General features: G+C 55.5%; 1 protein-coding gene across 14 annotated transcripts in view; it reads right to left on the bottom strand.

Moving 5' to 3' along the window:
- LOC112981804 (protocadherin gamma-C5-like) overlaps positions 1-26,735 on the bottom strand; it is an 80,803-nt gene that overhangs the window by 16,726 nt on the left and 37,342 nt on the right. For 7 of the 14 annotated variants that reach the window (XM_064520764.1, XM_064520772.1, XM_064520766.1 and 4 more), the window contains exon 2: positions 8,481-8,539. In XM_064520764.1, the coding sequence (XP_064376834.1) occupies positions 8,481-8,539 (59 nt within the window). Of the gene's footprint in view, positions 1-8,480; positions 8,540-10,554; positions 13,381-13,669; positions 15,896-16,641; positions 20,851-23,051; positions 25,746-26,735 lie in introns of those variants that run through there. The other 7 variants (XM_064520770.1, XM_026097721.2, XM_064520769.1 and 4 more) reach the window with 7 other exon arrangements.

Below are 26,735 nucleotides of genomic sequence, written 5' to 3'. Positions count from 1 at the left end.
CCTTCCCCTCCCCCCCGGCTCCCTTCCCCCTCCCCGGCTCTGCACATTCCCTGCTTCTTCTGTAATGCAATTACATTGGCTGGAGACAGCCCGGAGAAAGCACAGCTTTAAGATCATGACTTTGCAAAGATGGGACTGAACATTTTATTAGGTGGAGGGGAAGATGTGCAGCCTCACAAAGCAACTGCTAGGAATCACTTGCAGCCCCGAGAGCTGTTGAGATGCTGCTCTGTGAGCTGGAGGCAGAACAGAGGGCTACGACAGCGCTGCAGTTAGCAGCAGCTGGCTAGTAAGGGGAATTCAGGGTAACCACCCCAAAGAAGTTCCAGCACTTATGAATGAGCTGTGTGGATCAGCATAAACAAAAGCTGAGAACAGCCTTTATGCATGACCCATCCTGTCGCCACACATGCCACAAACATGACAGGAAAGCTATTTTGAGATATTCATTGGAACTGTTATTCTGTCTGTTTGTTGGATTCCTGTGCCTCTGCAGCCAACCATGGCATGTGCTCAGCTGTGCAGGAAACAGATGGAGGGAGAAAAATTAAATACATGTAGCACCTGCTAAATCACCTAAAATAGTGTTTCTATACATAAACCCATGATGATGAAACTCCTGATAATTTGGGGACCTTCCAGAGTGAGAAACACATCCCTTTGCTAGAATATTTCCTATTCTCCATAAGTCTCTCTCCATCATTCTTTGTCCAGCCTGGCAGGATCCAGATGTCTCAGACTTCAAGGGCCATGACAAATACAGATAAAAGTGCAGCAAAATACTGGCCCAGAATGGTCCCTCATTCTGGGGAGAGGAAGGAAACATCTAGTTGGAGAGGGCTACATGGTCTAAAAAGAAACCCAAACACAGCTTCTTCTAAGATCTGGGTTGTTAATAAACCAAAGGGAGAGCTCTGCGGGGCCGGAGAGCTCACAGGAGTTACTCACAGCACTGGTGGAAAGTTGTGTTGTCTCACACCTGTGGAAGGGAGGGTAGAACTAGGACAGACGGTTACAAAAGTTTCAATTTCAAGTCCCAGGAACTGGCTTTTTTTCCAGCAGGCCAGGGCTCATGCACTTAGGGAGAGGAGAAAGGAGAGCAGTTCTCCAGGCACAGTATCTGCTCCCAGCATCAGAGCAGCTCCCACGGGATCTGTCCCTGCCTCTATCAGTCCCAGCCCCCCCAACCAGCATGCTCAGAAATCGCAACACCAGACTACAGCACACACCAGAGCAAGGCCAGGCTCTGAGCCGCCTGGTAGTGCTTTAAAGCAGCTTTTACGCTGTGGCATTCAATAGGAAACCAGCCGCAACTAAAGCTCAGAGCGTCTAAGTGCTCAGTCTTGTTTCAAGACTCACAAAGCTCCCACCAGAGTAACACTGCATGTTGCAAGTGCAAATGTCTGGCCTTTGCTGAGTTTATGTGGTTCCTTCACAGGTGTTTCCCGAGCAAAAGACTCACATGTGCTGGGGGCCAGGGGGTGCTGCCTCATCTGGCATGTCTCTCACAAGGACAACCTCAAATTTTCCCCAAAAATGCACTCCTCTCTCAGGCTCTTGAGGACCTGGAACAAGCTGGCGCTGTGTGCTCTGCAGCCCCAGGAGTTCTAACAGGGATGAGAACCCCATTTTGGAAGTGTAGCACACTTCCTAGCACAACTCCTCCTTGACTGAGGTGTCCTTGTGCCACAGTCTGCATTTCAACCTTAGGAGAGCAGTGCTGTTTCTGAAAAGCCCAAGGTATTTCCATAGTGTGCCGCGATTTTTCAGGTAGCTCGCCTCTCTCCTCAACCCCTGACCTTGCTGGACTCCTACTCACACCTTTGCTAGGCCCTAGGTGGCTCTGCGCCTGCATTCGAAGGGTCCACTCTCCTCACTGTCCAGGGTGACTGGATACACAGCAGGTGCCTGCATATAGCCCTAGAGAGATGCGCTCACATCATGCAAACAGCAGATGCAACCGCAGGGAAGGACCAAAAGCACTTTACTTCCCTGGCCTGTCACTTGAGCCTGCATGTTCCCTGAGACAAGAAGCAGAAAGCAGCACTATGCTCCACATGTTGCAGGGGTCACCAGAGAATGACTTAATATACAACTATCTGCACAGACGGATGCAAAACAGCCAGAAGAACCAGTGAATTTGGACCTAAGACCATTACACCTCTTTTCATTCACCTAAAAAACATGTGGAGCCTCATGTTCAGAAACAAATTTCACTGTCGTAACATAGCTGTTGACTTCAACCTCTGTGCATTTGAGATGAAAAGCTAGGAATTAGAATCTATTTCCTAAATTACCAAGGGTGGCAGTTATTTCTGCTGCTCCCGCTGCCCCTCTGAATGAAGGGCTGAGGATGGGAAGTTTTCACCTCCAAACAGGTAGCACAGAAGTGCCAAGAGTTATTCCCAGGGCCTCCCAACCTTCAGCAGAAACTGCTACATCACCAACTACACTGCATTCCTAGGTCTGATTATTTACATGCTCTCCAGGTGATACTGTTCTGTTTTGAAGACCGTCACATAACTAGGCCCTTATTTGTGTATCTTAAAAATGCAACAAGCCAAGTTCTAATCTCTGCATACGTTCACAAAGAAACATAAACTACCTTCTTCATTCTTCAGCCTGGTTCCCCCATGCTGCCTGTCTGATTCCTGCCTAGTTTAAATCAGATCTGCCAGCCATGTAGAAGTTTCCGATATACTGTGCCTCTACCACTTCCATTAAAATCAGCAAAGACAGTCCCTAATTGCTGTTTTCTGCTAGGGAAAGGCTTAGTTATCCATTGTGCTTGCCCTGCTAGCTAACCTGTCAATGTCCATCATCAGGTGGCCACTCAACACACGGGTGGCTGGAAATGATGATAACTGCTTGTTCTGCTGTTACGAGGGACAGCTGGGGATGTTGTGGAGGAAGACGGTGATACTGTGGAAGGGTTTAGGGAAAGCAGGAGGCTGGAGACATGATGGGGAACAAAGATAATGTCAGAAGAGGAGCACAGGGGGAGAATCTCACCATACTGTGGGGAGGGGGAGACGCTGGAGGGAGGCAACAGCAGGTATTGTGGAGGGAGACTTTGGAGACATGAAAAGGTGCTGGAGGAGCTGTGGTGGGGTGTGAGACAGATGGAGGAATAGCATCCACGGTGATCCAGCTCAGCCAATGCAGCGTGCTGTGTATGGCTGGGGGAGGGAGGGGAAGACAACATTCGCACTCTGCTAACTGCTACAGGCTCCAGAGCTTGACCTGCAGCTCTGTCCCACCCCGAGCAAACCGCAAGCACTTCCCCTTCTGCAGTACGGCTGACACTCTGCAGCGGAGAGCCCGCAGGTCCCACAGCCATGCATGAAGTGAGTTTTCACATGTTTTCAATGAATGAGTGAAAGTTAAAACTAAGAGTATTTACGCTGACATCCACCCCCATCCACATGCTCATGTACTTTAGTACTTGCCACTGTATGGACCATAATGTTATGTAAACTTGCAACATAAACTCCTTTAGGGTTACAAAACTCACAGACTGCCCCCCCCCCCAAGACTGTTCAGTCAGCAAATATTTTTCTGCTTTAGGAAGGACTTACAAATGTTGGAGCCTGTGTGTGTATCTGTTTGTTTCTGGGCTGTGTATCTGCCTCTGCTGTGTAAATGCATTAACGTGTGCATGTCACTGTGTGTGTGTCTCTTCTCCAACTCCAGCTTGTGCGTGCTTTGGGAAGTCCCACCCAAATACATAGGATGGTCATAGGGCAGCCTACGTGCTGCATATAAAAGTTTCCTTAGCAGAAGCGCGTCCCTGGCACACTGGGGTGGTGGAATCACATGGGAGCTCTGGATCCTCCCAAATACATGCCAGAAGCCCTAGAGTTACATCAGGTCTTTGGGCGTACCTGAATGCTGTACATCCTGCAGACACTGGGAAACCCAAGAATGCTTAAGGGAACTTTAAGAAATATTTGTGGAATGGTTTTTTTCATCAGTCTCTGAGCAAAGTCTGATTCATTTAGTAATGAGTGTCCAATTCTTGGCACCCAGGAGTGAAAAAAGGAACTACGGAGGAAAAAACCCTCCTTTCCTTTACAGCTTTCCTATCACCACAGTTGCAGCTACGTCCCCAGTCCAATCCCTTTTGTCCTCTGCACAGGCCAGCGGGTTGGTGGCCCAGTGTCAGACAGGGCAGCTGTGATGCTGTTTAATGGGTGAATGAAGCGAACATCACTATTGACTATGTTTAGCCTGGGAGGGCTCAGAGCAGCATTTAAAACCAGTAGTACAGGGAGGAGATTGAGGAGTAGAGCAAAAACTGAGGGGGGTGAAGGCAACGGCAATCTACTCTATAACCTGTTTGCGTGCTTCACTCCTCCCTCCCCTGTGTGACCTGGGACCCCCATACAGTCTCCCGCTTCCTTTCAAGTCCCCTCACCCCAGTCTCCCCAGTTCCTCCTGTCTGGGATCTCCTCCTCCAGCCTACCCATATGACCTGAGATTGTCCCCATTCCCCCCCTTGAGGTACCCAGGACATACTGTCCCTTCCCAGCCTGGATGCCTCATCCTCCCATGCTCACCTGTAAGCCACCTGGACCCTTCCCTGCTCCTCCAAGTGGAAAATCCTGACTTGAGCCCAGTGCTTTGCTGAATAAACTAGCGAGCAAAGATCAAAACAAAGAACTGGTTGTCAGGCAAATAACATGAATGTGCAGGGCACAAGCCAGTTCTCTGTTCCTTTGGTGAAAGATCAGCAAGATGAGTCCCTCGCACCAGTACCAGTCCCTGCATTCTCCTCCCCTCGAGCCAGCCACCCCGGGAAACCCCACATTGGCAATCCCACAGGGACACATCCTGCAATGCTGCTAGACTGTAGGTCTGCACAGCTTTGGACAATTCATCACTGTGGTCTCCACTACAGCCACCAGTGTGATATGTTTGTGAATTGAATTTACTGCTGATTAGCATTCTGTATTCATTTACATCTGCCCAGAGACTGCATGGGTGCATTTAAAGAAAAAAAAAAAGCAAAACACAAACATTGTTAAACTAATCAATTTGTCCTCCTGTTTCTCCCAAACAAGATTAATTGAGAATCACTCTACTAATTTGCAGGTCTAGCGCTCTACCATGCTTTCCAGGGATATTGTCTAAAGTTTCCTGACAGCTCTCCTGTGTTTCAGATCATGAAAGAAAAAATTCTCTTTATTGTCCAATAAAAGTGATAATAGTGCTCTGAATGCAATGATGTATAAGATCAAGAGATAGTCCCTGCTTTACTGAACTCACGCTGAGCTTTGGCTGGTTCCAGGTACTCAGAGACATGTGGGATTTTTGTCTGTGAGCAGGTCTACACTATGAAAAGACAGGATTGTTCTCTCTTCCACTTCACATTAAAATATTAAAAGAGAAATGACAACATTGGTTTTAGCCTGCTTCCTGGTTTAGGGTCAGTGCCAGACTCCCTACAGGATCCATTCAATCTGCTAGGCTAAGCTGCCTTGTCTTTATTGCTATTTAATTTGCACTAGGCAAATTCAGTTAAGAGCACATCCCTTTTTTCAGTTTAGAGCTGGGTCACCAAGCCCCAAGCAGAGCCCTGGAGTTCAGAAGTTCACAGTGCTTCAAAGGCTTATTTTCAGTAGAAGACATAGTCCATACATGAACTAACATCAGAGACAGTAACAGTAAGAGGGCTCAGGCAGTTTCCCTCGTGCCCTCCTTCATATCTGTGCTATCAGCTGGTGTCTGAGAGATTCACACACCAAACGTCAAAAATGTCAGTAAGAGCACGGGAACAGCACAACAGGGCGCAAACTGCTCTCCAAGATTTGCCTGACTTGCTTGATCACTAGAAGTGTCAGGGCTAGTCACTGACCACATGATAATATTTTCTATTGACATCTTTTTAAATTTTAATACCGGTTTAGAATAAAAGTATCTTCTTTGATTTAACTTAAAACAGGATAAAAGGAAATTACATGAAATCCAGTGAGAGTTGTTTCATTGCAAACATGGAATCTGCACATAGGCAGGTGGTGAAAACCAGCATGAATTAAAATCCTCTGAGTTATTTCAGTACAAATATGTGTTTGCACAAAACCTCTCTCCTAGCCCTGGAGGCCAATCTGGGCAGCCTGTGCTATGGAAACCTCTGCCAGAACTGGCACTGATATGAGCCATTGGTGGCTGTTTCAAGGACTTCACTGGACATCTGATCACCCAGTTCACAGATCATCTAGCACACTGAGGACAAAGCTATGGCACGTGCACCAGAATCAGCATGAGGTGCTATTTTGGCTTCCCCTGAACTGAGTCTGAGGCTGCCTTCCTGCTTGTCCCTTCTCTTCCCATCCCAAGTGCTGCTACTCCCACTTAGGAACTGGAAGGGGACTGGAGACTGTGCAGAGCTACAGCCAGTAGGTGGGGAACTGGTGTGAGGGCCACTGGCCCGTGACCTGAGGAAAGGTCCCTATCACTGAGCTATGTAGGTCAGCACTGCATTAACGCTGTGCCTCGAAGAGCCCCAGCGTGATGTTAGAACAGAGAGCAATAGAGCTGCTCTGATGGGGCTCGTTTACTCCTTGTAGCAAAACTATTACAGTGGCTCTTGCGTACTTCTGTAAAACAGGGCTTTCCAGCTAATTGTCGTTTGAGCTAGAGCGTGTTTAGAAATACTTTTCTTGATTAAAAAGTTGTCAGTGATGGGGAATTCAACAGTGCTCTGGGAAAACTGTGCCAGTGATATCTTTGTTGTTAAAGTCTATGCCTGGCTTCTAGTTCGAATACTTTTAGCTATATATCAAATCTTAGCGCCTATTTTAGCTTTGTCAGCTAGGAGAGCCTAGTAACAAGGTTTAATTGCTGTGACAGTATTTACAACTTGGCTATAGCAGTCTCTTGACTTTCTTTCTGTTAAGCTAAATTATTGAGCCAGATCGAGGGAAGGATTCAGACAGTAAACAGTTAGCTGTTGTGAACGCTTAACTGCAAGCTCTGACACTGGAATCTAGAACCCTGGGATCCCCATACAGTGTAGTCAAAACCTATGAGGGAGCTGCCCCAGCTGGCCAACAGGAACCATGAAGCACAGGGATGCGAGCTCCTCTCTCATCCGCAGAGATAAGATGCCTGACCCAGAGCCAGCCAAGGAAGCACAGCATCAGAATTTACTCCTATTTCTTCCAGCCACAATCTTTTCACATATAAATTACCCTGAAGCCCTTTCTCCAGTCACCTCATATACAACAGTCTAGTGGTTAGGGTATTTACACAGGAAGGTATACTCCTTACGTAACTCCTTTCTTATCCTTATGGTGCTCAACAAAGTTCATTCTCAGAAGAGGATCTTCTCCCTCTGCCTATGAACTAGGAAGGGAGATGGGAAAGGTGAAAGGCACCTGCTCAACATTTTCTGTCAATTCTTTCTTGCTGTGCAGCAAGGAAAGCAAACTTTATTGAGCCAGAGGAAAGAGAGAGAACAGTTGAGAGATGGGTACTCAGTCGGGAGGCAGGCCCCCTGTTCCACTTCCAAGGCTTCTTACCATTTTGACATTACATGCGCATTAGCAAAAACTCAGACATACTTTTGAGAGCAAGGCCAGACCCTGGGAGACCTCTACCCTATGAGCTTCCTCAACCACTAGATCTAATTTCTTCTTCCTTAGTCTCTCTCTGCTCAATTGCCTAGTCCAGTGTGAAGGGTGTGGAGGGGTCCTCGCCTGGACGAACCACCCTGTGTTGGTTATGGTATTTCCCAAGGAATGTGAGAATGGGTCCAAAATCCCAAACAAATGGAACTGGATCCCACTCTCCCAACACTAATTCTATCAGCCAGACTAGCTCATAGGAGAAAGCACATACACTTGCATTTTGAAGGAACGTGGTCCTGTTGAGATGAGTTAGATGTGACTAAGACACATTTTTCTAGCCAGACCTCTGAGGACCTTGGGCCCATCTGCACAGCTTCTGGCTGTCTTAGGGGTTTACACAGCAGTCTGGCATTAGGTGCTCAAGCCAGAGCAGGCAATACAATTAACAACACAGAGCTGAAGGGTCTGTGGCTGGTAAAGGGACTCACATAGTGATTTCAGTAGCCTCTGAGCAGGGGGAGGAGTCGTGATTTTGGACTCGGAATCTGCCTAAATCTTGTCTGAATGCTCAATATCTGCTTTAGATAACAAGTCATTCTCTATGAAGCAAGTTTTCCAGTCCTTTATATATCTCACAACTTCATCTGGAGCTTGCTCCAGTTCCTGAGTATCCTTCTCGAACTGTAGACACCAAAACCAGACACACTATTCCAAACAGCTGTCACCCCAGTGTCAAACAGAGCTAACACAGAAACAGCACTATTTCTGATTCTTCAGCTGAACAGTTCTACCAAAAAAAGGGAAAATCCATCCTCAGAGATGCCAACTGAGGACCTTCCAGCACAACAACCAGCGTGGAAAGGACTGAAACCTGCACTAGACACATGCATGGAAAAAAAATGCACTCACCCACTAGTTCCAGGTCTCTGGGTCTGAGAGAAACGCCAATCTGTGTTAGGCTGAGCTTGCTGCAAAGAAAACAGAAAAGTTTTAATGCTTCTATTCTTCTGTTTGAAATCAAAGAAAACTGATCCTGGATTATTCCAATCTGGAATATCAGAGTATTCTTTCCAAGTAAAGCAAATCAATTAGAACCAAAAAAAAAACCCCAAAACCTAAGCCCACCCCTCTTTCCTATTTCTGAACCAGTGTGAATACTAAAAAGCATGACAAAAACTATTCAGAGAATAATCTTCCAAAGCAGCTCAGGAAACCAGGCTGTGAAAGAAATGAAGCATGAAACAAACTGATAAGGGCATCAGTTTAGCAGGAGAAATGGTACCAAAGTAATGAGCTTGGAGGAGCGTGGGGCGGGGGGGTGGCAGAGTTAATTGATACTGGGAAAGATGCTTTTAATGCCAGAAGGTGAAATGATAACAGACCTTCCTAATCTGTCCTTCTTCTGTACTTAAAAGGGCCTGCCTGAGATCTTGATTTCACACATTGTGTTTGAATGACTTTTCCTAGATGCTGTGGCCTTGGAGCACTGCAATATTTTTCTGTCCACAGAGAAAAGAATGAACTTCCGACAACAAAAACAAAAGCATTATTTGTTCAGGGGACACAGTAAATGTCAGATACAGCAGCATACTTTGTAACTTCATTAGTAGGCCTTGTATTGCTTTCTGTCCAAGTTATTTTACCATCAGACAATGGACATTTTGTAAATAAGGAAGGATATGAAACAGGACTGTGTATTATTTGTTTGAATCATGTCTTTGTGAAAAGCACTAAATAACAGAACTGTTTTCTGTCTGAGAGACGCGTACTTCCTAAAACCGTAATCTTAATTAACTCCAGAGTGATAACATACTACCTGGAAAGGATAAGATTTCTCTCAGTTACCTCAAGAATAAGCAGTTCACAATCTATAGTGTAACAGAAATTTTATAGGATTATTCTGCCTGTACATGCAATTACTAAGGAAAATTGAAGACGGATACAGCTGACCTAGATTTTTATTTAGTAGATGTGATTTTACTAATTTCCCCACAGCTTTGATGATTCTGGTAAAGGAATACATTAGAATAAATTACTGACTTCCCTAAAATAGAGGCCCCACTGATACCCATGCTGCATGCAAATTGAGTTGTTTAAATATTTGTCCTCTAGATTTCAGATACACATGTTTTCTGCACACGCTGACACACAATCCCCCACTAAATAAGCCCTTCCCAATCTATTTTTTGAATTCCTATTGTAACTACTACTTTCAAATTTAGGGCAGGCACTTACTGACACAAAATGTCTTTACAGCTGTATCTCAAAGTTATAAAAAGTACAGCTAAATGCAGTCATGTACATCCATATTTAGGCATACAAATAAAAGTGGCTGAAGTTTTTGAAGCACGCTGCTGCCTAGGTCTCTTCAAGTTCGAGGGCACATAAGGTCATCGGGACCTCTGAGAAAAACATCACTACTTCTGGTGATGAACTATGAATTCAAGCCCCTTGCTTTAAACTACCAAGTTTGAAAATGATCCGTTGCCAGGGCACAAGCAGCAGTTAACATTTCAGAGTCAAGAAATGAGAAATTTCTACAACACATCTCTAAAATAGAGCAAGATAAGCACTCTGCTTTATGGATAACTTCCTCCTGTGCCTATTTTCATACAACATGCAGAATAAAAGGTTTAAACAGAATCGAGAAGTTAAATACCCCAAAAAATCATCATACTGACCATGCTAAGAATCCTTTTAGACAGAAAAGAGTATCAAGAAGGCCAAAAGAAAATTCTCCAGCTTTAGCCCAGCTGCTACAAGTACACAGTCTTTCATTTTACAGTGACTTTCACCCCCCTGCCATCACTCCATCATGCAGAGCCAAATCTTTCACCAGCCACCTCCTGGGCAGGTGAAGGTAACATACATTCCCTGAGGCCGTATTTAGCTGAATTTAGCAGACAGAGAACAGCAAAATAACCTGGATGGTATGGATCATTGCCCTTAGCAAACAAGACATTAAAAAACACCCATCTCTTACCCCATCACAGGGACTCGCTAAGGTGCTGGTCGCCTGCTCATAGGCAGCCATGCTTTCTGCGGTACTAGAATGGCTGAAAGGTTTTACAAAGAGGAAATCACTTTGATCAGACATGGGAGAGAAACAAGATGTGTACTGCTGTGCCTGGGATGTCAGGCCCGCTCCTCCCACATCCAGGTACTTGATGAAGCCATCTGGCTTCAGCTGCCCACGCAAATGAGAGGTGGGCTTGCGGCCTGTCCCGCGGCAGCAGCCCATGAAGGTCCAGCTGGAGCCAGAGCCAGCTTTGAGACACCTGGCACCCACGACAGCAAACATCACACAAGACACTAAGGAAATGGACACAAGGGAGATGATGAGGTAAAGAGTTAGGTTGGTATCCTTAGGAGAAGATTTGGGGAGGTCCATAGACTTGGCAAAATCCTGCATGCTGTTCTCCTCCAGAGAGATGACTACTGCCACAGAGGCTGAGAGGGGTGGTGTCCCATTGTCCCTCACTTCAACCAGCAGCCTATAGGGAACTTCTGACTCCTGAAGGGTCTGTGCGACCCTAATCTCTCCAGAGCGGTGTTCTACGTGGAAAGGCAAAGTTTCAGCAGTTTCTTCCAGCTGGTAGGACAGCCAGGCATTATGGCCACTATCAGCATCCACAGCTACGATTTTGGTGACCAAGTAGCCAGGTTCTGCTGAGGCTGGGATGGTTTGGTGGAAGGCAGAGCCCTTGGGAACAGATGGGTAGACAATGGTGGGGGCATTGTCATTCTGGTCCAGGACAAACACATGGACCACAGCAGTGCTACTCAGAGTGGGAGACCCAGCATCTTTCACTTCCACAGGCACCTGGAACACTTTGTCCTGCTCGTAATCCAAAGCCTGGATGGTATAGATGGTGCCATTATCCTGGTCTATTTGGAAATAAGTTGAGATAGGTAAATCTTGCATCCCATTGTCCAGGATGGAGTAAGACAGCTTGGCATTGCTTCCCTCATCAGGGTCAAATGCTGACACTGAAAAGACAAAGGCTCCAGGGAGGGAGTTTTCTTGAATGTGAGCTGTGTAGGAAGGACTGGAGAAGCTTGGTGCATTATCATTCACATCAGCGATCTGCAGGAAAATTGTTTTTTGCGTGGCTCTCTGTGGGGACCCTGAATCTGTAGCCCTTACAGTGATGTTGTATCCACTGGACTTCTCCCGATCAAGGGGACCATCTGTGACCAGTGAGAAGTGTTCTTTGAAAGATGACACAAGTTTAAATGGGAGGTCTTTTGCTATCTGCAGACGGACCTGACCGTTGTCACCAGAATCGCTGTCCTTCACACCAATGAGGGCAATCACAGTTCCTGGGGTTGCGTCCTCCTGCACTGGGCTGGAGAGAGAGGTCAGCACAATTTCTGGACTGTTATCGTTGATATCAATTAATTCCACTCGCAGGTGACAGTGTCCCTCCATGGCTGGTGATCCCTTGTCTCTGGCTCGAACTGCAATCTCGTAAGCACTAGATTCCTCATAGTCCAGCGGGGCTTTGGTTCTGATCTCCCCTGTCTGAGGATCTAAGGTGAACAGCCTGGTGAATTTCCCAGGTGCATTATTGCTCGTTTTGAAAGAATACTCCACTTCCCCGTTGGGGCCTTCATCCAAATCAGTGACATTCAGCTTGGTGACCAGAGTGCCCACTGGCACATTCTCCTCCAGATGCACTTTGGATATGGGTGGGTCGCAGACAGGTGGGTTGTCATTTGCATCCAGGACATGGATGGTGACCTTGGCAGTGCCAGATTTCACTGGATTCCCTCCATCCAGGGCTGTCAGGGTTAAATGATGGACAGCTGCTTTCTCTCTGTCCAGTGCTTTCTCAAGTACAATCTCAGGCATTTTAACACCATCTCCTCTCACGTTGATGCTCAGGGCAAAATGCTCACTGGGGCTGAGCTCATAGGTGGCGATGGAGTTGGAGCCCATATCTGGGTCTTCTGCTACCTCCAGGGGTAGCCGAGTCCCGGGGTTGGCTACTTCGGTGATCTCCAAAGCCACTTCCTGCTTGGGGAACTGCGGCGCGTTGTCATTCACATCGAGGATGTCCACCTCGACCCGGTGTAGCTGGAGGGGATTCTCCATGACGAGCTGGAGGTGCAGGGAGCACGTGGGGCTCTGGCCGCACAGTGCCTCCCGGTCCAGCCTGCTGTCGAGGAGCAGCACTCCCGCCGCCAGGTCCACCTGGAAGTGCCGCTGTTCACCCTCGCTCACCAGCCGCAGGTTGCGGGCGGCCAGGCTCCGCACCTCCACCCCCAGGTCCTTGGCCACGTCGCCCACGAAGGAGCCCGGCTCGCGGTCCTCGGGCACGGAGTAGCGGAGCTGGGCGCTGCTGGGGGGCGGCAGGGCGGAGAAGGCTCCGAGCAGCAGCAGGAGCTGCCATTGCAAACTCCGTTCCCCGTGCATGCCGCGCCGGGTGTGCGATCGGCGCGGCGGGCGGAAGCGGCTACGAGCAGCCGCCCCCTCCTCCCCGCCCTCCTCGCCCCCGCTCCCGGTCCCGGCCCCGGGAGCCTCCGCCGCGCAGCACCGTGCAGCACCGCGCCGCGCCGCGCCGGAGCCCCCGCGCCCCGGGCAGGTCCAGGCGGGCTGTGCCGGCAGGAAGCCGCCCGGAGCCGAGCAGGGAGGGAGCGGGGGTGTGTGGACACGATCGCAGCCCCGCCGGCTGAGCGGCTTCTCGGCAGACAGAGGCGCACAAAGTCGGCGAGCGGAGGGAACGAACCGAGTGACAGTTTTACGTCTTCCAGCAGCGGGGGAGCCCCCTCCTCCTCCTCCTCCTCCTCCTCTTCTCCCTCCTCCACCGCCTTCCCCAAAATACGCGCGGCGTAGTTCCCCCCCCTCCCCCGCCGCCTCTCCGCTCCCGCAGCGCCGGGAGGGCGTCGGGGACTCCCCGGCAACGGGAACCCCCGCCCGCCCCCTGCGCTCTCGCTCCGCCACCGGGCAGGTGCTGGAGAGCGGGGACGGGCGGGGACTCGATCCCCAAACCCGTCCGGGGGGACCGGATCCCGGATGCCGGCGGTGCCAAGCCCCTTAGGCGATCGGGCTGGAATCAGGCTGGCAGAGAGCGGCTGCACGCTCCCGAGCTCACCTCGCTGCACAAGCTGGGATCCAGCAGGTTTGCACCAGCCGGACCCACGGAAGGTTTCACGAACATGAATTCGCTGATGTCAGAGACTGGTGAAAAGCAGGAGCGGTAGCGCGGGGCGGGGGGTGCCGTGGCCATCACCTGGACGCCCATCACCGTGTCCCCTTGTTTGGGCTGGTAACGTGAGTGCCCGAGCATGTGGCTGGAGGGGACGCGAAGCGTGTCCACGCTCTCCACACAGCAGCCCCGGGCAGGGGGCGCAGCGCCCCGCCGGAGATACCGCACGACCAGTGCTGCCAGTCCCACCAGAAAGACAGTGGAGATGAGGACTAGGGAAACGATCAGATAAAGTGTAATTGTGGGTAAGCCTCCGCTGTCTGTGACTTGAGCCTCAGAGCCCTGCAAGGCCTCTGGGCCCTTCTCCTCCACCAGCACCACGAGTGTGACAGCTGTGGAGAGTGGGGGCTCTCCGCCATCCCGGACCACCACAAGCAGTTCATGTGCAGAAGCATCATTCTCCTGCAGGGCCCGCACGATCCGGATCTCCCCAGAGCGCAGGGCCACACTGAAGAGCCCTGGGTCTGTGGCTTCCACGAGGTGGTAGGAGAGCCAGGCATTGCGCCCCGAGTCAGCATCCATTGCTACCACTTTCGTGATGAGAGCAGGGGGGTAAATGGAGGGTGAAATTCGGAACTGGGCAGCAGAGTCCTCCCCACCCCTGGGGAAATGCACCTGCGGAGCATTGTCATTCTGGTCTGCTATGAAGACGTGAACCAGCGTCCTGTTCCTCAGGGCCGGAGAGCCACCATCAGAAACCTCCACGTGGAACTGGAGATACGTGGTTTGCTCATAGTCAAAGGGGAGTTTGGCTGAGACCCGTCCACTTGTGGGATGGATGGAGAGGTAGCGGGTTGGATCCAGACCTGGATCTGTCCCACCAACTTGCAGGATGGAGTAGGAGAGGCGTGAGTTCTGCTCTGAGTCAGGGTCAGCAGCAGAGACAGTAACCAGCACACTGCCCACTGGATTGTTTTCTGCCACCAGCACTTCATAGGATGCTTGCTCAAACTGCGGTGGGTTGTCATTGACATCTGCCAGGGCAACTGGCAAGATGGTGTGGTGGGAGAGTGGGGGACTCCCCAGATCCGAGGCGGAGACAGTGACATTGTAGAAGGCAATGCACTCCCGGTCCAAATAGGTGCTGGTTAGCAGTGAGTACTGGTGCTCAAAGTCCTTACGCAGCTGGAAGGGAAGATCTGGAGACACATGACACTGAACCTTGCCCTGCTCCCCAGAGTCCTTGTCTCTCACGTGTATCACGGCCACCACTGTGCCCGGGGGAGCATCTTCACTCAGGGAGCTGGAGAAGGAGGTGACAATGACCTCAGGGGCATTGTCATTCACATCAATGATTTCCACAACGACACTGCAGTGTTCCTCCATTGTGGGTGATCCCATGTCCTTGGCCTCCACTTCTATTTCATACACCGTTGCCTCCTCAAAATCCAGCTTGCCCTGGACGCGGATCTCCCCAGTTTGCTCATCGATGGCAAAGATCTGGCGCAAGGCAGCCGAGTTGTGGCTGCTGAGGGAGTAGCGAATGTCTCCATTGGGCCCTTCATCTACATCGGTGGCGTTTAACTTCACCACAAGGGTGCCCAGCGGAGAGTTCTCCACCAAGCGGGCTCCATATGACGGTCTGTCAAAGACCGGGTGGTTGTCGTTGGCATCCAGGACCTGAATAGTGATGTGCATCTTGCTGGAGCGGGGGGGATACCCTCCGTCCTCAGCAGTCAGGACCAGGTGGTGGACAGCTCTGAGCTCCCGGTCCAGGGCCCTCTCCAGCACCAGCTCGGGGAACTTCCCGCCGTCTGTCCGTGCCTTCACGTTGAGGTTGAAGTTCTCGTTGGCACTCAGGTGGTAGGTCTGCAAGGTGTTGGTGCCCACATCGGGGTCCTGGGCGGGCTGGATGGGGAAGCGGGCACCCAGCGATGCCAGCTCGTAGATGCGCAAGGAGACCTTGGCACTGGGGAACTCGGGGGGGTTGTCATTGATATCCAGGATCTCCACCTCGATGCGGTAAAACTCCACTGGGTTCTCGATGGCAAGTTTCAAGTGGAGGAAGCAGCGAGGGTTCTGCCCGCAGAGCTGCTCCCGGTCTATGCGCTCGCTGACCATTATAACCCCAGTGTTCACATTGACAGAGAAGTACTGGGAATCCGAATCGGACAGTACCTGCAGATTAGCTGCCGCCAGTTTCGCCACATCCGTGCCCAGGTCCTTAGCAATATTGCCCACGAAGGCGCCCCGGGTGAGCTCCTCCGGGATGGTGTACCGGATCTGGGCAGAGGAACTGTGCAAGAACAAACAGAAAGAAAAGACACGCGGCAGTCCCAGGGACCAGCCCGCCTTTCCTGCCCTCAGCATCCTTGCCAGGTCGGCAGCCGCAGCTCCGAAGCGATGCCCTCCGCCGAGGCCCCGCCGGGGCGAGCTGTGGGCCGGCGGCCGCCCGCGCTCCGGGGCCGCTGGTCAGCGCTTCCCTCTCCCATTCATTGTTTGGGGTGGATGCGGCTCCGGAGGGGGGGCCCGCCGAGCTCCCCGCCAGCCTCCTCGCCATTGGCTCCGAGTGCCGCCGCGCTCGTCCAATCGCCGGCCTCCTTCCCAGGACAGCAACACGGGCACCAATCCTGGCGCGCAAGGCGCTGCCGCGGCGCGAACCTGCGGCGCTTCACCTAGCGACGGCGGGGGCGGCCCCGCGCCCCGCCGGCCCCGCGCCCGCCGGCGGCCGCCCGCCCCACGCCGGTGCTGGAGAACAAAGACGCCTCGTGCCGCCGGCGCTGCCCCCCCGCACCCCAGCCCCGTGTCCCCGTGCCGGAGCGGTCCTCGGGGGAGTCCCAGTGCGGCGCCCCGCGGAGCCCCTGGGGCGCGGCACCGCCGTCCCCTTCCCCTAGCGACAAGCCCTCGCAGGCTCTCACCTGGCTGGGGTTTTGCAGGGTACCGGTAGCGGAGAGGAAAGCATCGGTTTCCCTCGCTAGGGTCCCGGGGGCCGGACAAGGCCGCATGAAGGTGAAATCGCTCCGGTCGGAGCCGGGAGAGAAGCAGGTGCGGTAGCACTGGGTCTGGGAGTCGGTGGGCCGCAGGGTGACCTCCATGTACTTGAGCGTGCCGTCGGAGCTGAGCTGGAGCTTCGGGCTGGAGTGCTTGAAGAAGTCCCGGGACGGCGACTCGCTGAGCCAGCAGCAGCACGGCGAGCCGGCGGCGCTGCCTCTGCGCCGGAGGCAGCGGGCGGCGAGGACGGTGAAGGTGGCGAGCGCCACGGTGCTCATGGCTGCCAGCGCGATAATTAGGTAGAGGGTCAGATCCGGCTTCTCCTTGGCTCCAGCCAGGAAATCCCGAGGCTTGTAGTTCTCCTCCGCGGCCGCCTCCTCCAGGGCCACGGCGATGGTGACGGTGGTGGAGAGCGGCGGGTCCCCGTTGTCCTGCACCAGGACGAGGACCTGCTGCGCCGCCACGTCGGTGTCGCGGAGGGCGCGCGCCGTCCGCACCTCCCCGGTGTACGGCGCCACGCGGAACAATGAGGGGTCGGTGGACTGCGGCAGCAGGCGGTACGAGAGCCAGGCGTTGTGCCCGGCGTCCGCGTCCACCGCCGACACCTTGGTGACCAGGTAGCCCGGCGGGGCGGACAGTGGGACCCTCTGGGGCGCCGGGAGGTCGCTGCCGCCGGCCGGGTGCAGCACGGCGGGGGGGTGGTCGTTCTGGTCCAGCACGAAGACGTAGACGGTAACGTTGGCGCAGAGCGGGGGGGACCCCGAGTCCCGCACGGCCACGGTGACCGGCAGGACCTGCACCAGCTCGAAGTCGAAGGTGCGCTGGGCGTAGAGGTCGCCGTTGTCGGGGTCGATGTGGACGAAGGAAGAGGTGGGGGCGCCCTGCGTGTGGCCGCCCTCTATGGAGTAAACGAGCCGGGAATTGTCCCCGTCGTCGGGATCCGAGGCGGAGACGGTGCACAGCAAGGAGCCTGGCGGGTTGTTCTCCGGAAGGAAGGCGTCGTAGGAAGGCTGGGAGAAGCGCGGCGGGTTGTCGTTCACATCGGAGATGTTGAGGAGCAGCCTGAGCCTCGTGGTGAGGGCGGGGGAGCCACCGTCCCGGGCGATCAGCTCCACCGCGTACTGCGGGGTGGTTTCTCGGTCCAGGCTCTCCCGGGTGACCAGCGAGTAGTGGTTCTGAAGGGATCGGATGGCGAAAGGCGCGTTGGGCGAAATCTCCAAGCTCACGTCCCCGTTGGCCCCCGAGTCTCGGTCTCGCACATTAAAGAGCCCTACGACGGTCCCTGGCGGGGTGTCTTCCGGCACCGGGTTGAGCAGGGAGGTGAGAAGCACCTCTGGGGGATTGTCGTTGGCGTCCTCCACTTCCACCTGGAGCACGCAGTGGCCCTCCATCTCCGGCACGCCGCCGTCGCGGGCTCGCACATGGATCTCATAAAAAGGCGATTCCTCGAAGTCCAGGGCCCCGCTCACCTGCACCTCGCCGCTGCGGGGATCCAGGGCGAAGAGCCGCCGCACCGAGTCGGGGGTGTGCACCCCGAAGGAGAACTGTGTCTCCCCGTTGGGACCCTCGTCGGGGTCTGACGCGTTGAGCCGGAGGAGCAGAGCCCCTGCGGGCGTGTTTTCCGGCACTCGCACCTTGTACACGGTGCGGTCGAAGGAGGGCGCGTTGTCGTTGCTGTCCAGGACCAGGACCGTTATTTGCGCCGTGCCCGACCGGGCCGGGCTGCCCCCGTCCACGGCTGTCAGCACCAGCTGCAGTTCCGGCTGCTCCTCCCGGTCCAGGGCGCGCTCCAGCACCAGCTCCGGGAAGAGTTTGCCGTCCTTCAGCTGCTTGACGTCCAGGGAGAAGTGGGAGTTGGGACTCAGCTCGTAGGAGCCCACGGCGTTGGTGCCCACGTCGGGGTCCTGCGCGCTCTCCAGGGGGAAGCGCGCAGCCACCGTGGCGGACTCGGAGATGCGCAGGGTGCAGTGGGCAGTCGGGAAGCTCGGGGAGTTGTCGTTCAGGTCTAGGATCTCCACTTCGAGGCGGAAGAGCTCCAGGGGGTTCTCCGTCACCACCTGCACTGACAGCACGCAGCTGGCAGCGGCTCCGCACAGGCGCTCCCGGTCTAGCTGCTCGCTCACCACCAGCGCGCCGCTGTCCAGGCGCACGGCGAAGTAGCGCAGGCTCTCCTCTGAGCCCAGGCGCAGCCTGCGACCCGACAGCTCATCCACTTTCAAGCCTAGGTCCTGGGCCACGTTCCCCACCACGGTCCCCACCTCCGACTCCTCAACCACCGAGTAGCGGATCTGCCCGGAGACCCAGCCCCAGCCGCACAGCGAAAACAAACTCAGTACTTGCCATTTCCAAGCAGGTCGCTGGAGGCTGACACACTCCATGTCCGCGCGCGCTTGGCCTGGGTCCTGGCCCAGGACGCAGCAGGCAGCAGGGAGCTGCTAAAAATCCCCGGGTCTCTCTCCCACGGCTCGGGAAACAGCTCCGGGGCTTTGGCAGGCTGCGGCTCCGGTTGTCAGCCTCCGAGGGGGTGGGCTGGGGGAGGGGAGCTGAATCACAGCCCGGCGCCGGGGGAGCAGATCCCCCCGTTTCAGATCAGTTCCCGATTGGCGGAGCGCTCCGGCCCCTCTCGGCCAATGGCGGGCTCCCGCGAGCTGCGGGGAGCGGGGGCTCAAACCCGCGTCAGCAGGGCCGCCACCCCCGGACTTGAGTTCCGCCAGTCTGAGTCACTTGCTCCAGCAGCTCGGTTCGGCAGCTCGTTTCCCTGTTCTCAGGGAAACTGCACGTCCTGGAAGCCGTCTAGGTACAAGCCCTCCCTGTGCGCTGCCTCTCCCACAGTGGTGGCTTCAGATCGCACCCGCAAACAAAGGGTAGCTGTAATGAATGCGGGCCAAAGGACTTTTCATGCCCTATGAAAAGGTGCTTGTTAAAGCCCCGAGGCGCGAGGGACGCTTCTCCCTCCCCTTTCCTCCCCCGCAGCTAATGCTTTGCCCATTCGGCTGATGCCTGCACTCCAGGATCATCCTATATTGAGGCATCTCTGCCACCAGTGCTAAGAGCAGCCAAGAGCAGCCCCCATCGAGAGACAGGGACATTCCCACCAGCCCCGCTTGGTGTGGGAGGCGGCACTCAGTGGGACGGCAGAGATTGGTGAGTTCTTCAGAGCTGCAATGCAGTTATTCACTGTACGCGTCTGGCTGGATGCCCCTTCCTTATCCCAGAACAAGGAACGGGTAAACCTTCACAGTGCCCAAGTTCCTGCAAGTACATGGAATCAGCCAACAACCCCACTAGATCATCACTAGATCACAACATTAGATCAGGACATCAGACTGAGACAGAGGCCTCTCATCTGGCAGAAGCATGTATCGACATCCTGCAACAGAGACAGCTTTTCAGTCTAGAGAGCTTCCCACAGGCAAAAGTTGTGGCCTTGGCCTCTGTACTGGGTAGCAGAGCAGTAAATCACCCATGCCCTCCCTCCCTCCTGGCCTAGAGGGTAGCGGCAAGCCCCAGCTCAGTTCAGATCCCTGCAGAGGCCTTGCAGGGTCATGCCCTGAAGAGTCCTGCCATCAGAGCACTCAGGGCAACATGACCTCCCCCGAGCACCTGAAGACCCGGTCTGCAGTCCGCGGCAGTGCAGCACGTGGGGAAGCTAGCTCCTCCCGCGGTCCAAGTCTGTCCTCACCACCCTGGTGCCCAAGGTGTCTCAGGGGAATAGCTGAGAGAGGCTGGGGGCTCGCTGTGGGACCCTGCCAGGGACACAGTCATTCTGGTCGAGGACGGAGACGGCATCCCGGGTTGGGAACCGTCTGCCCACTGTGGAGTGCCAGATGAGCTGCCCTCCAGGGACCTTCGGCCTCAGGTTAGCCTCCCTCCTCTCCGCAGCCCCTCCTCGCCCGTTCAGAGAGCCACGGGGCGGGACCTTTCTGCTGCCAATCAGAGAGAGACTGAGCTTCACTCACCAAGGAAACTTTTGATTGGTGAAAAGCGCGGCCCAACTCCCGCCTACTGCCCTCTCCGGAGACGGGGAGAAGGAACTCTTAAAGGGCCAGCTCAGGAACACGCTGGAACAGTGGCTTCCCCTGCGTCCAGAGACTGACACATGATCTCCCAGAATCGCAGTTATGGGGATAGCTTCCTGCTGGTCGCACCTTCGGGGCATGAGTACATACGATCTCGGATGTACTCATGCCCCGAAGGTGCCACGAGCAGGAAACTATCCCTGTAACTGCGATTCTGGGATGCGGAAGAGCCCAGGAACAGGTGGCGCTTTCCCCTGCTGCCCTGAGGGCTCCAGTGCCCATCCCAGACAGGGCCCCCGGACAGCGGAGCTGGATAACGGGGGAGGCAGACATCACCGCCAGCAGCATGGGGCGCTGCCCCCATGGGAACGGGTTTGGAGCAGCTGTGCCTTGGCAGAAGCCTCCTGTGAAGACCACTAGGTCTGAGGGATCCGCTCACAGTGTCCCAAGGTGCCTCGGTCACTCAGGGGCTGTGGCGGGAAGCGGGCTGTTTCTTGGGTCCGCCAAGGCCCGGGACGGGGATGATGGCAAGCCGGGCCGGGGAGTCTGGCCCGGGCGGCCTGGTGTCCGGGATGGAGAACGCCGCCTGCCCTGCACAGAGCCAGCACAGAGGCTGGGAACTGACAGGCCGTGTCGTCCCCGCCGCATTGGTGTCGGGAGCTGGTTGTGGAGGTGCCCCGTAAGGCGAAGAGAGACATTTGCGGGTTTAGCGCGATCTATGAATCGTCTTTCACCACGAAGACCAAAAAACTGTGCCCCGGAGCCGGCGCAGCCGGCTTCTCCCGGCTGGTGCCTTTCTGGCATGGTGCTGGTGAGGGGGGGTGATGGTTGATGCTCTGGGTTGTCGCCTGCCCGTTATCAGCAACTTTCAGACCCACCTGGGACCCACCCATCTCCACTCTCAGCCCATTTACAGTCCCCTCCCAGAGGTTCCCTGCTGGTACCCTTCGCGGCGGGGTGTGTGTGTGTGAGGGGGCATCGCTGTCCCCATATGTAACGCCACCAGCACAGGAGAAGGACATTTGCTCTCGCAGCTGCTGCAGCCCGTTCCCGCCTGCTACAGATCGGAAGTGCTGAGTCGCAAGAGCACGGAGGCGGGGAGCGGGGGGGGGGACATAAAATAGTCTGGGAGGTTTCCGCCTCCGCCCGCGATTCGGCCGCTCCAGGCAGGCGGCACATGCAGCCCCACGCCGCCCCCGGCTCCCGCTGCGCCTCGCTTCCTTCCGCTCCGAGAAATCAGTCATTTCTACACGGGGCCTGCCCCGAGGGCACGCATTACCGGCACGGCCCGCCTTGGAAACCGTCCGGATCTTCCCCTTCCGCCGAATCCACCACCCGGTCTCACCCCTGAGGATCGAAGCGTTCCTGTAATTGAAAGCTCTCAAATTAAGCTGCAAAATTCCCACCGGGGAAGAGGCACAGAAGCAGCCTGCCATGCTCAAATGATTTCCTACTGCGGTTTCTTCAGTCGGGCTATTAGGTGTTACTCGGCACACTACAGACCGTTTACGGCGTTAAAGCAACAACCAAGCGGAGCGCTCACCGCCCTGCTCAGAGCCGCAGCCCACCTCAGCCGAGCGCTTGCGGGCGGCCGCCCGCGGTGACACTGGGCACCCTCAGAGGCAAGCATCTCCTCGCAAAACTTGCACGGATATAAAGCCGGAACAATCAGGAGTCAGACACGAAGGGAGACACAGGCGGGAGGAACCGCTCTGCGGCCACTGCCTGTCAAACGGACTGACCGGCGTCGTCCTTCGGCCTCGCGTGTTAACCACACCGTGGAACGGGACGCCCCGGTCCTCTGCTGGCAGCCGGTGGCTCCCACGACCCGGCGGCGCGGAAACGGCCGGGACCCGGCCCGGCTCCCACCACCACCTCCCCCGGCCCGCGTCGGAGCACGAGGCCGAAGGGCTGTGCGCCCGCCCCGCTCCATACCCGGCTCTCGCGCCTCGTTTCCCGAAGGGAAGGAAACACCGTTAGCACCGTTAGCGAGGGTTTGCAAGCGGTTGTAAGTTAATCTCAGCCACCTCCGCCAGCTACTCGTTCCAGCCAAACCCAAAACTTCCTGCGAAAAACACACATTCACTAAACCAAGTAAATACATCCGCTTCATCCCGCTCCCCGTGTGCAAATTCCACCGGCTCTCGAGGCGGCTTATTTGACGAGGAGTTGTTCAGCTACCGCCAACTGCTCTTTAGAGACGCTGCGCGACTCCATATTCCCCCCTGAGCCCGATCCGCGACCATGCGCGCACGGCACAAACGGCCCGGCCGGCCCGGCCCGGCTCCGGTGAGTGCCGAGGAAGGCGGATACGTTACCTCGGCGGGCGTGGGGAGCCGGCTGGCGGTGCCCACGATCTGGTGGTACAATCCTGGCTCGCCATTCCTCATGGTATTCTGGCGGCTCCCCAGAGGGCTGGAAGTGAAGGGCTTTTTGCACAGGAGATCGCTTTGGCGAGAGTCCGTGGTGAGATAAACCTGGTGGTAGAAACTGGGCGGTGTGAAGCCACCCCGCACAGCGTCGATGTGGTGGAAGGGCCCCGGCGTTCTGTACAGGGTGCTCCTGGAGCTGTTGAAGAGATCCTTCGACTGCCTCCACTTGTAGCACTTGAAAATGCCCACCGACACCATGGTGATGAAGAAAGCCGCCGAGACCAAAATCACGGCCAAGATGAGATAGAAAGTCACCTGCCTCCTGGGGTCGTGGGCGGGCGCCACGTCGGGGAGGTTGATGAGCGCCTCTTTGACCATCTCAGCTACGGAGATGGAGACGGTGACGCTGGCAGACAGCACGGGCTCCCCGTGGTCCTTCAGCAGGATGACCAGCGTGTGTTGGGGCGCCTCGTCCTCGCGGAGCTGGCGGGCTGTGAAGACCTCCCCGCTGTGCAGCCCGATCGAGAAGAGACTTGGGTCGGTGGCCTGCAGCAGGGTGTAGGAGATCCAGGCGTTGTACCCCGCGTCTGCATCCACTGCCACCACTTTGGTGACCATGTGCCCGGCGGGAGTGCCTGGCGCCACCACGTCGCCATAGGAGGAGGTGGCGTTGGGGCGGGGATACAGCACGGCTGGGGCGTTGTCATTGAGGTCAGTGACAAACACACTGATCGATAGGTTGGTGGACAAGGGCGGAGAGCCACTGTCCTGGACCTGCACCATCATGCTGAACTCCACCTGGTCCTCGTGGTCCAGGGAGGCGAGCAGGTAGAGGGTGCCATTCTCCCGGTTGATGGAGAAGAGGCGGCCCACGGCGGGGTCGCCCTGCAGGAGGACATAGGAGAGACGGGAGTTGGGCCCCAGGTCCGGGTCTGTGGCGCTTACGTTTAGGATAGGGATGCCAGCCGCGTTGTTCTCCGGCACATACACGTCGTAGGAGTCCTGGAGAGACTTGGGTGCGTTGTCGTTGACGTCCGACACCTGCACCAGGAGCTGTTTTACCACAGACAAGGGCGGCGAGCCCGAGTCCCTGGCCGTGATGGTGATGTTATACTCTGACGCTTCTTCACGGTCCAGAATCTCTTTGGTTTTCAACGTGTAGTAGTTTTTGAGGGAGGAGCTGAGCGTGAACGGGATCCCGGGGGAAATAAAGCAGTTCACCAGACCGTTGTCTCCGGAGTCCAGGTCTGTTACGCTCAGCAGAGCTACAACCGTTCCCGGGGCGGCATCCTCGGGCACGGGGCTGTACACAGAGGTCACTGTCACCTCCGGAGCATTGTCGTTCACATCCGCGACTTCCACCAGCACTTTGCAGTGAGCCACGCCGGGAACGGCGCCCTTGTCTTTAGCCTGTAGGTAAATCTCGTACAGCTTCGTTTCCTCGTAGTCCAGCTGCCCCTTGACCCTCAGCTCTCCCGTGGCCGAGTCCAATGCAAAGAGCTCTCGCACCTTTGCCGGCGTGTGACTGCTGAAGGAGTAGACGATGTCTCCGTTGGGCCCATCATCCAGATCGTAAGCACTGATCCTGGCCACCAGGGCGCCGCTGGGCGTGTTCTCTCTCACCCTCGCCTTGTAGGTGGAGTGGTTGAAGACCGGGGCGTTATCGTTGGCGTCTACAACGTCAATGTGGATCTGCACGCTGGCCGACCGCGGCGGGCTGCCTCCATCCAGCGCGGTCAGGACCAAGTGCAGTTCCCGCTGCTCCTCCCTGTCCAGCTCCTTTTCTAGCACCAGCTCCGCATACTTGCTGCCATCCCCCCTCGTCTGCACATCCAGGACAAAATGCGGGTTGGCGCTCAGCTGGTAAGTCTGCAAAGAGTTAATTCCCACATCGGGGTCTTGCGCGCTCTCTAGCGGGAAGCGCACCCCAGGCGCCACTGACTCGCTGATTTCCAGCCTCGCCTGGTTGCTCGGAAAAACTGGGTCGTTGTCATTGATGTCCTGGATCTCTACGACGCCGCTATACAGTTCCAGCGGGTTCTCCACCACGATCTCAAAGCTCAAGGAGCAGGGAGACACAGCGCCGCAGAGCTCCTCCCGGTCTATCCGCTCGCTCACCAGCAGCGCGCCGCTCTTCCCATCCACCCTGAAGTACTTCTTGCTGCCGCCGGACACCACCCGGAGCCGGCGATCCGGCAGCCGCCCGAGATCCAGCGCTAGGTCGGCTACCACGTTTCCCACCGTGGAGCCTCTCCGCGCCTCCTCGGGAATCGCATAGCGGATCGCGGCGAAAGCCCAGTCGGAAACGCCGAACAAAACCAAGAAACTCAGTACCTGCCCCGTCGTCACCCCGCGGCTCCTTGCAGCAACGCCTTTCATCGCACAGGACGGCAGCTCTCCCCGCCCGCGCCTCTGCGGTTTGCCCCCGCCACCACTAGAAATCCTCAGCTCGCCCCTTCATGCCGCTCCCCAGAGCGCCCCGGGAACCGGCCGTGCGGAGGGGAGACGGGCATTGCTTTGCAGCACAGCAGTGACTCACTCCCAGGCTCTCTCTGAGGCTCTGTCTCTGCCTCATCCCGGCTCCGAGCGGGGACGGACCGCCAGATCCCCGGCTCCATCATTGGCCGACAGCGGCACATAGAGTCACGGCCAATAACTGCACGGAGCGCGCTCGGAGAGCCCCGCCGTGGGAACCAGCCGGTCGCGGGGCACGGCAGGGAGCGGCGCACCGACCGGCCCGAAGGTACCGGCGCTCAGGCGCACGGCCCGTACCTCTAGACGGCAAGTCGGCTGAAACCCCAGCCCTGAGAGCAAAGCTGCCAGGTGATCTGCTGACCCGGCGCGGACAGAAGGGAGAGCACCTCCCTGCGAGGAACCGAGCTAATAAGCCAATATAGAGCTGACAGGAGGACTGCGTGTGAGGGCAGGAATGTGTAGGACCTGGCGGAGAAGAGGACGCCGAAAGAAAACGGGGCCACCAGAAAACGGAGGAGTCCCTCGGAAAAAGAAAATCTCATTGGAAAAAGGCAGCAGGAGCAAGAAAAGGAGGTGGAGGGGGCGGGATGAGGATGACGGGGGGCAGTGCACTACAGGGCTTCGGAACACAGCCTTGGCACAACGCGCTGTGCTGTCTCCGGGTGTCCGGATCCTGGAGGGACCCAGGACTTTCCGGGTGCTATTTCAGCCTTTCCTAACATGTCACAGGGTCGCGATGGCGTATGTCTCTGTGCAGTCAGGCAATGCTGCCAACACCGATTTCGTGCTGCTGAGTTACAGCTATTTTGCCCACAGCAGACAATTATCCCGGAGGGTAGCTCCTGCTGTAGTGTCACTAGGAGCATTTCACCTCCTACTCCCAATCATCACCACTTCCCCAGACAAGATCTTCCTACGACAAATCGTTGAAAGAGAGATACAAAAGCCACGTGTGTGGGACACGCGGCCGGGCGAGGCAGAAGCAGGTAAGAATACCCTCTTCGTCTCCGGGCTCCTGGGGTCTAATTTTTGGCCTCTCTCTCTCCTGCTCTCGCCATCTCCCAGCTTGGTTCCCGATGCCTATTTCCCTGACCCAGCCACAACGAAATCATAATCTGGGATCTGCTGGCCTCACTGGGTTTCGGAGCTGGGGCA

The sequence above is a fragment of the Dromaius novaehollandiae genome, chromosome 15 (assembly GCF_036370855.1).
Source record: "Dromaius novaehollandiae isolate bDroNov1 chromosome 15, bDroNov1.hap1, whole genome shotgun sequence".
Lineage (NCBI taxonomy): Eukaryota > Metazoa > Chordata > Aves > Casuariiformes > Dromaiidae > Dromaius > Dromaius novaehollandiae.
Note: the sequence above shows the minus strand (reverse complement) of the source record. Positions and strands in the feature narration are given on the sequence as shown.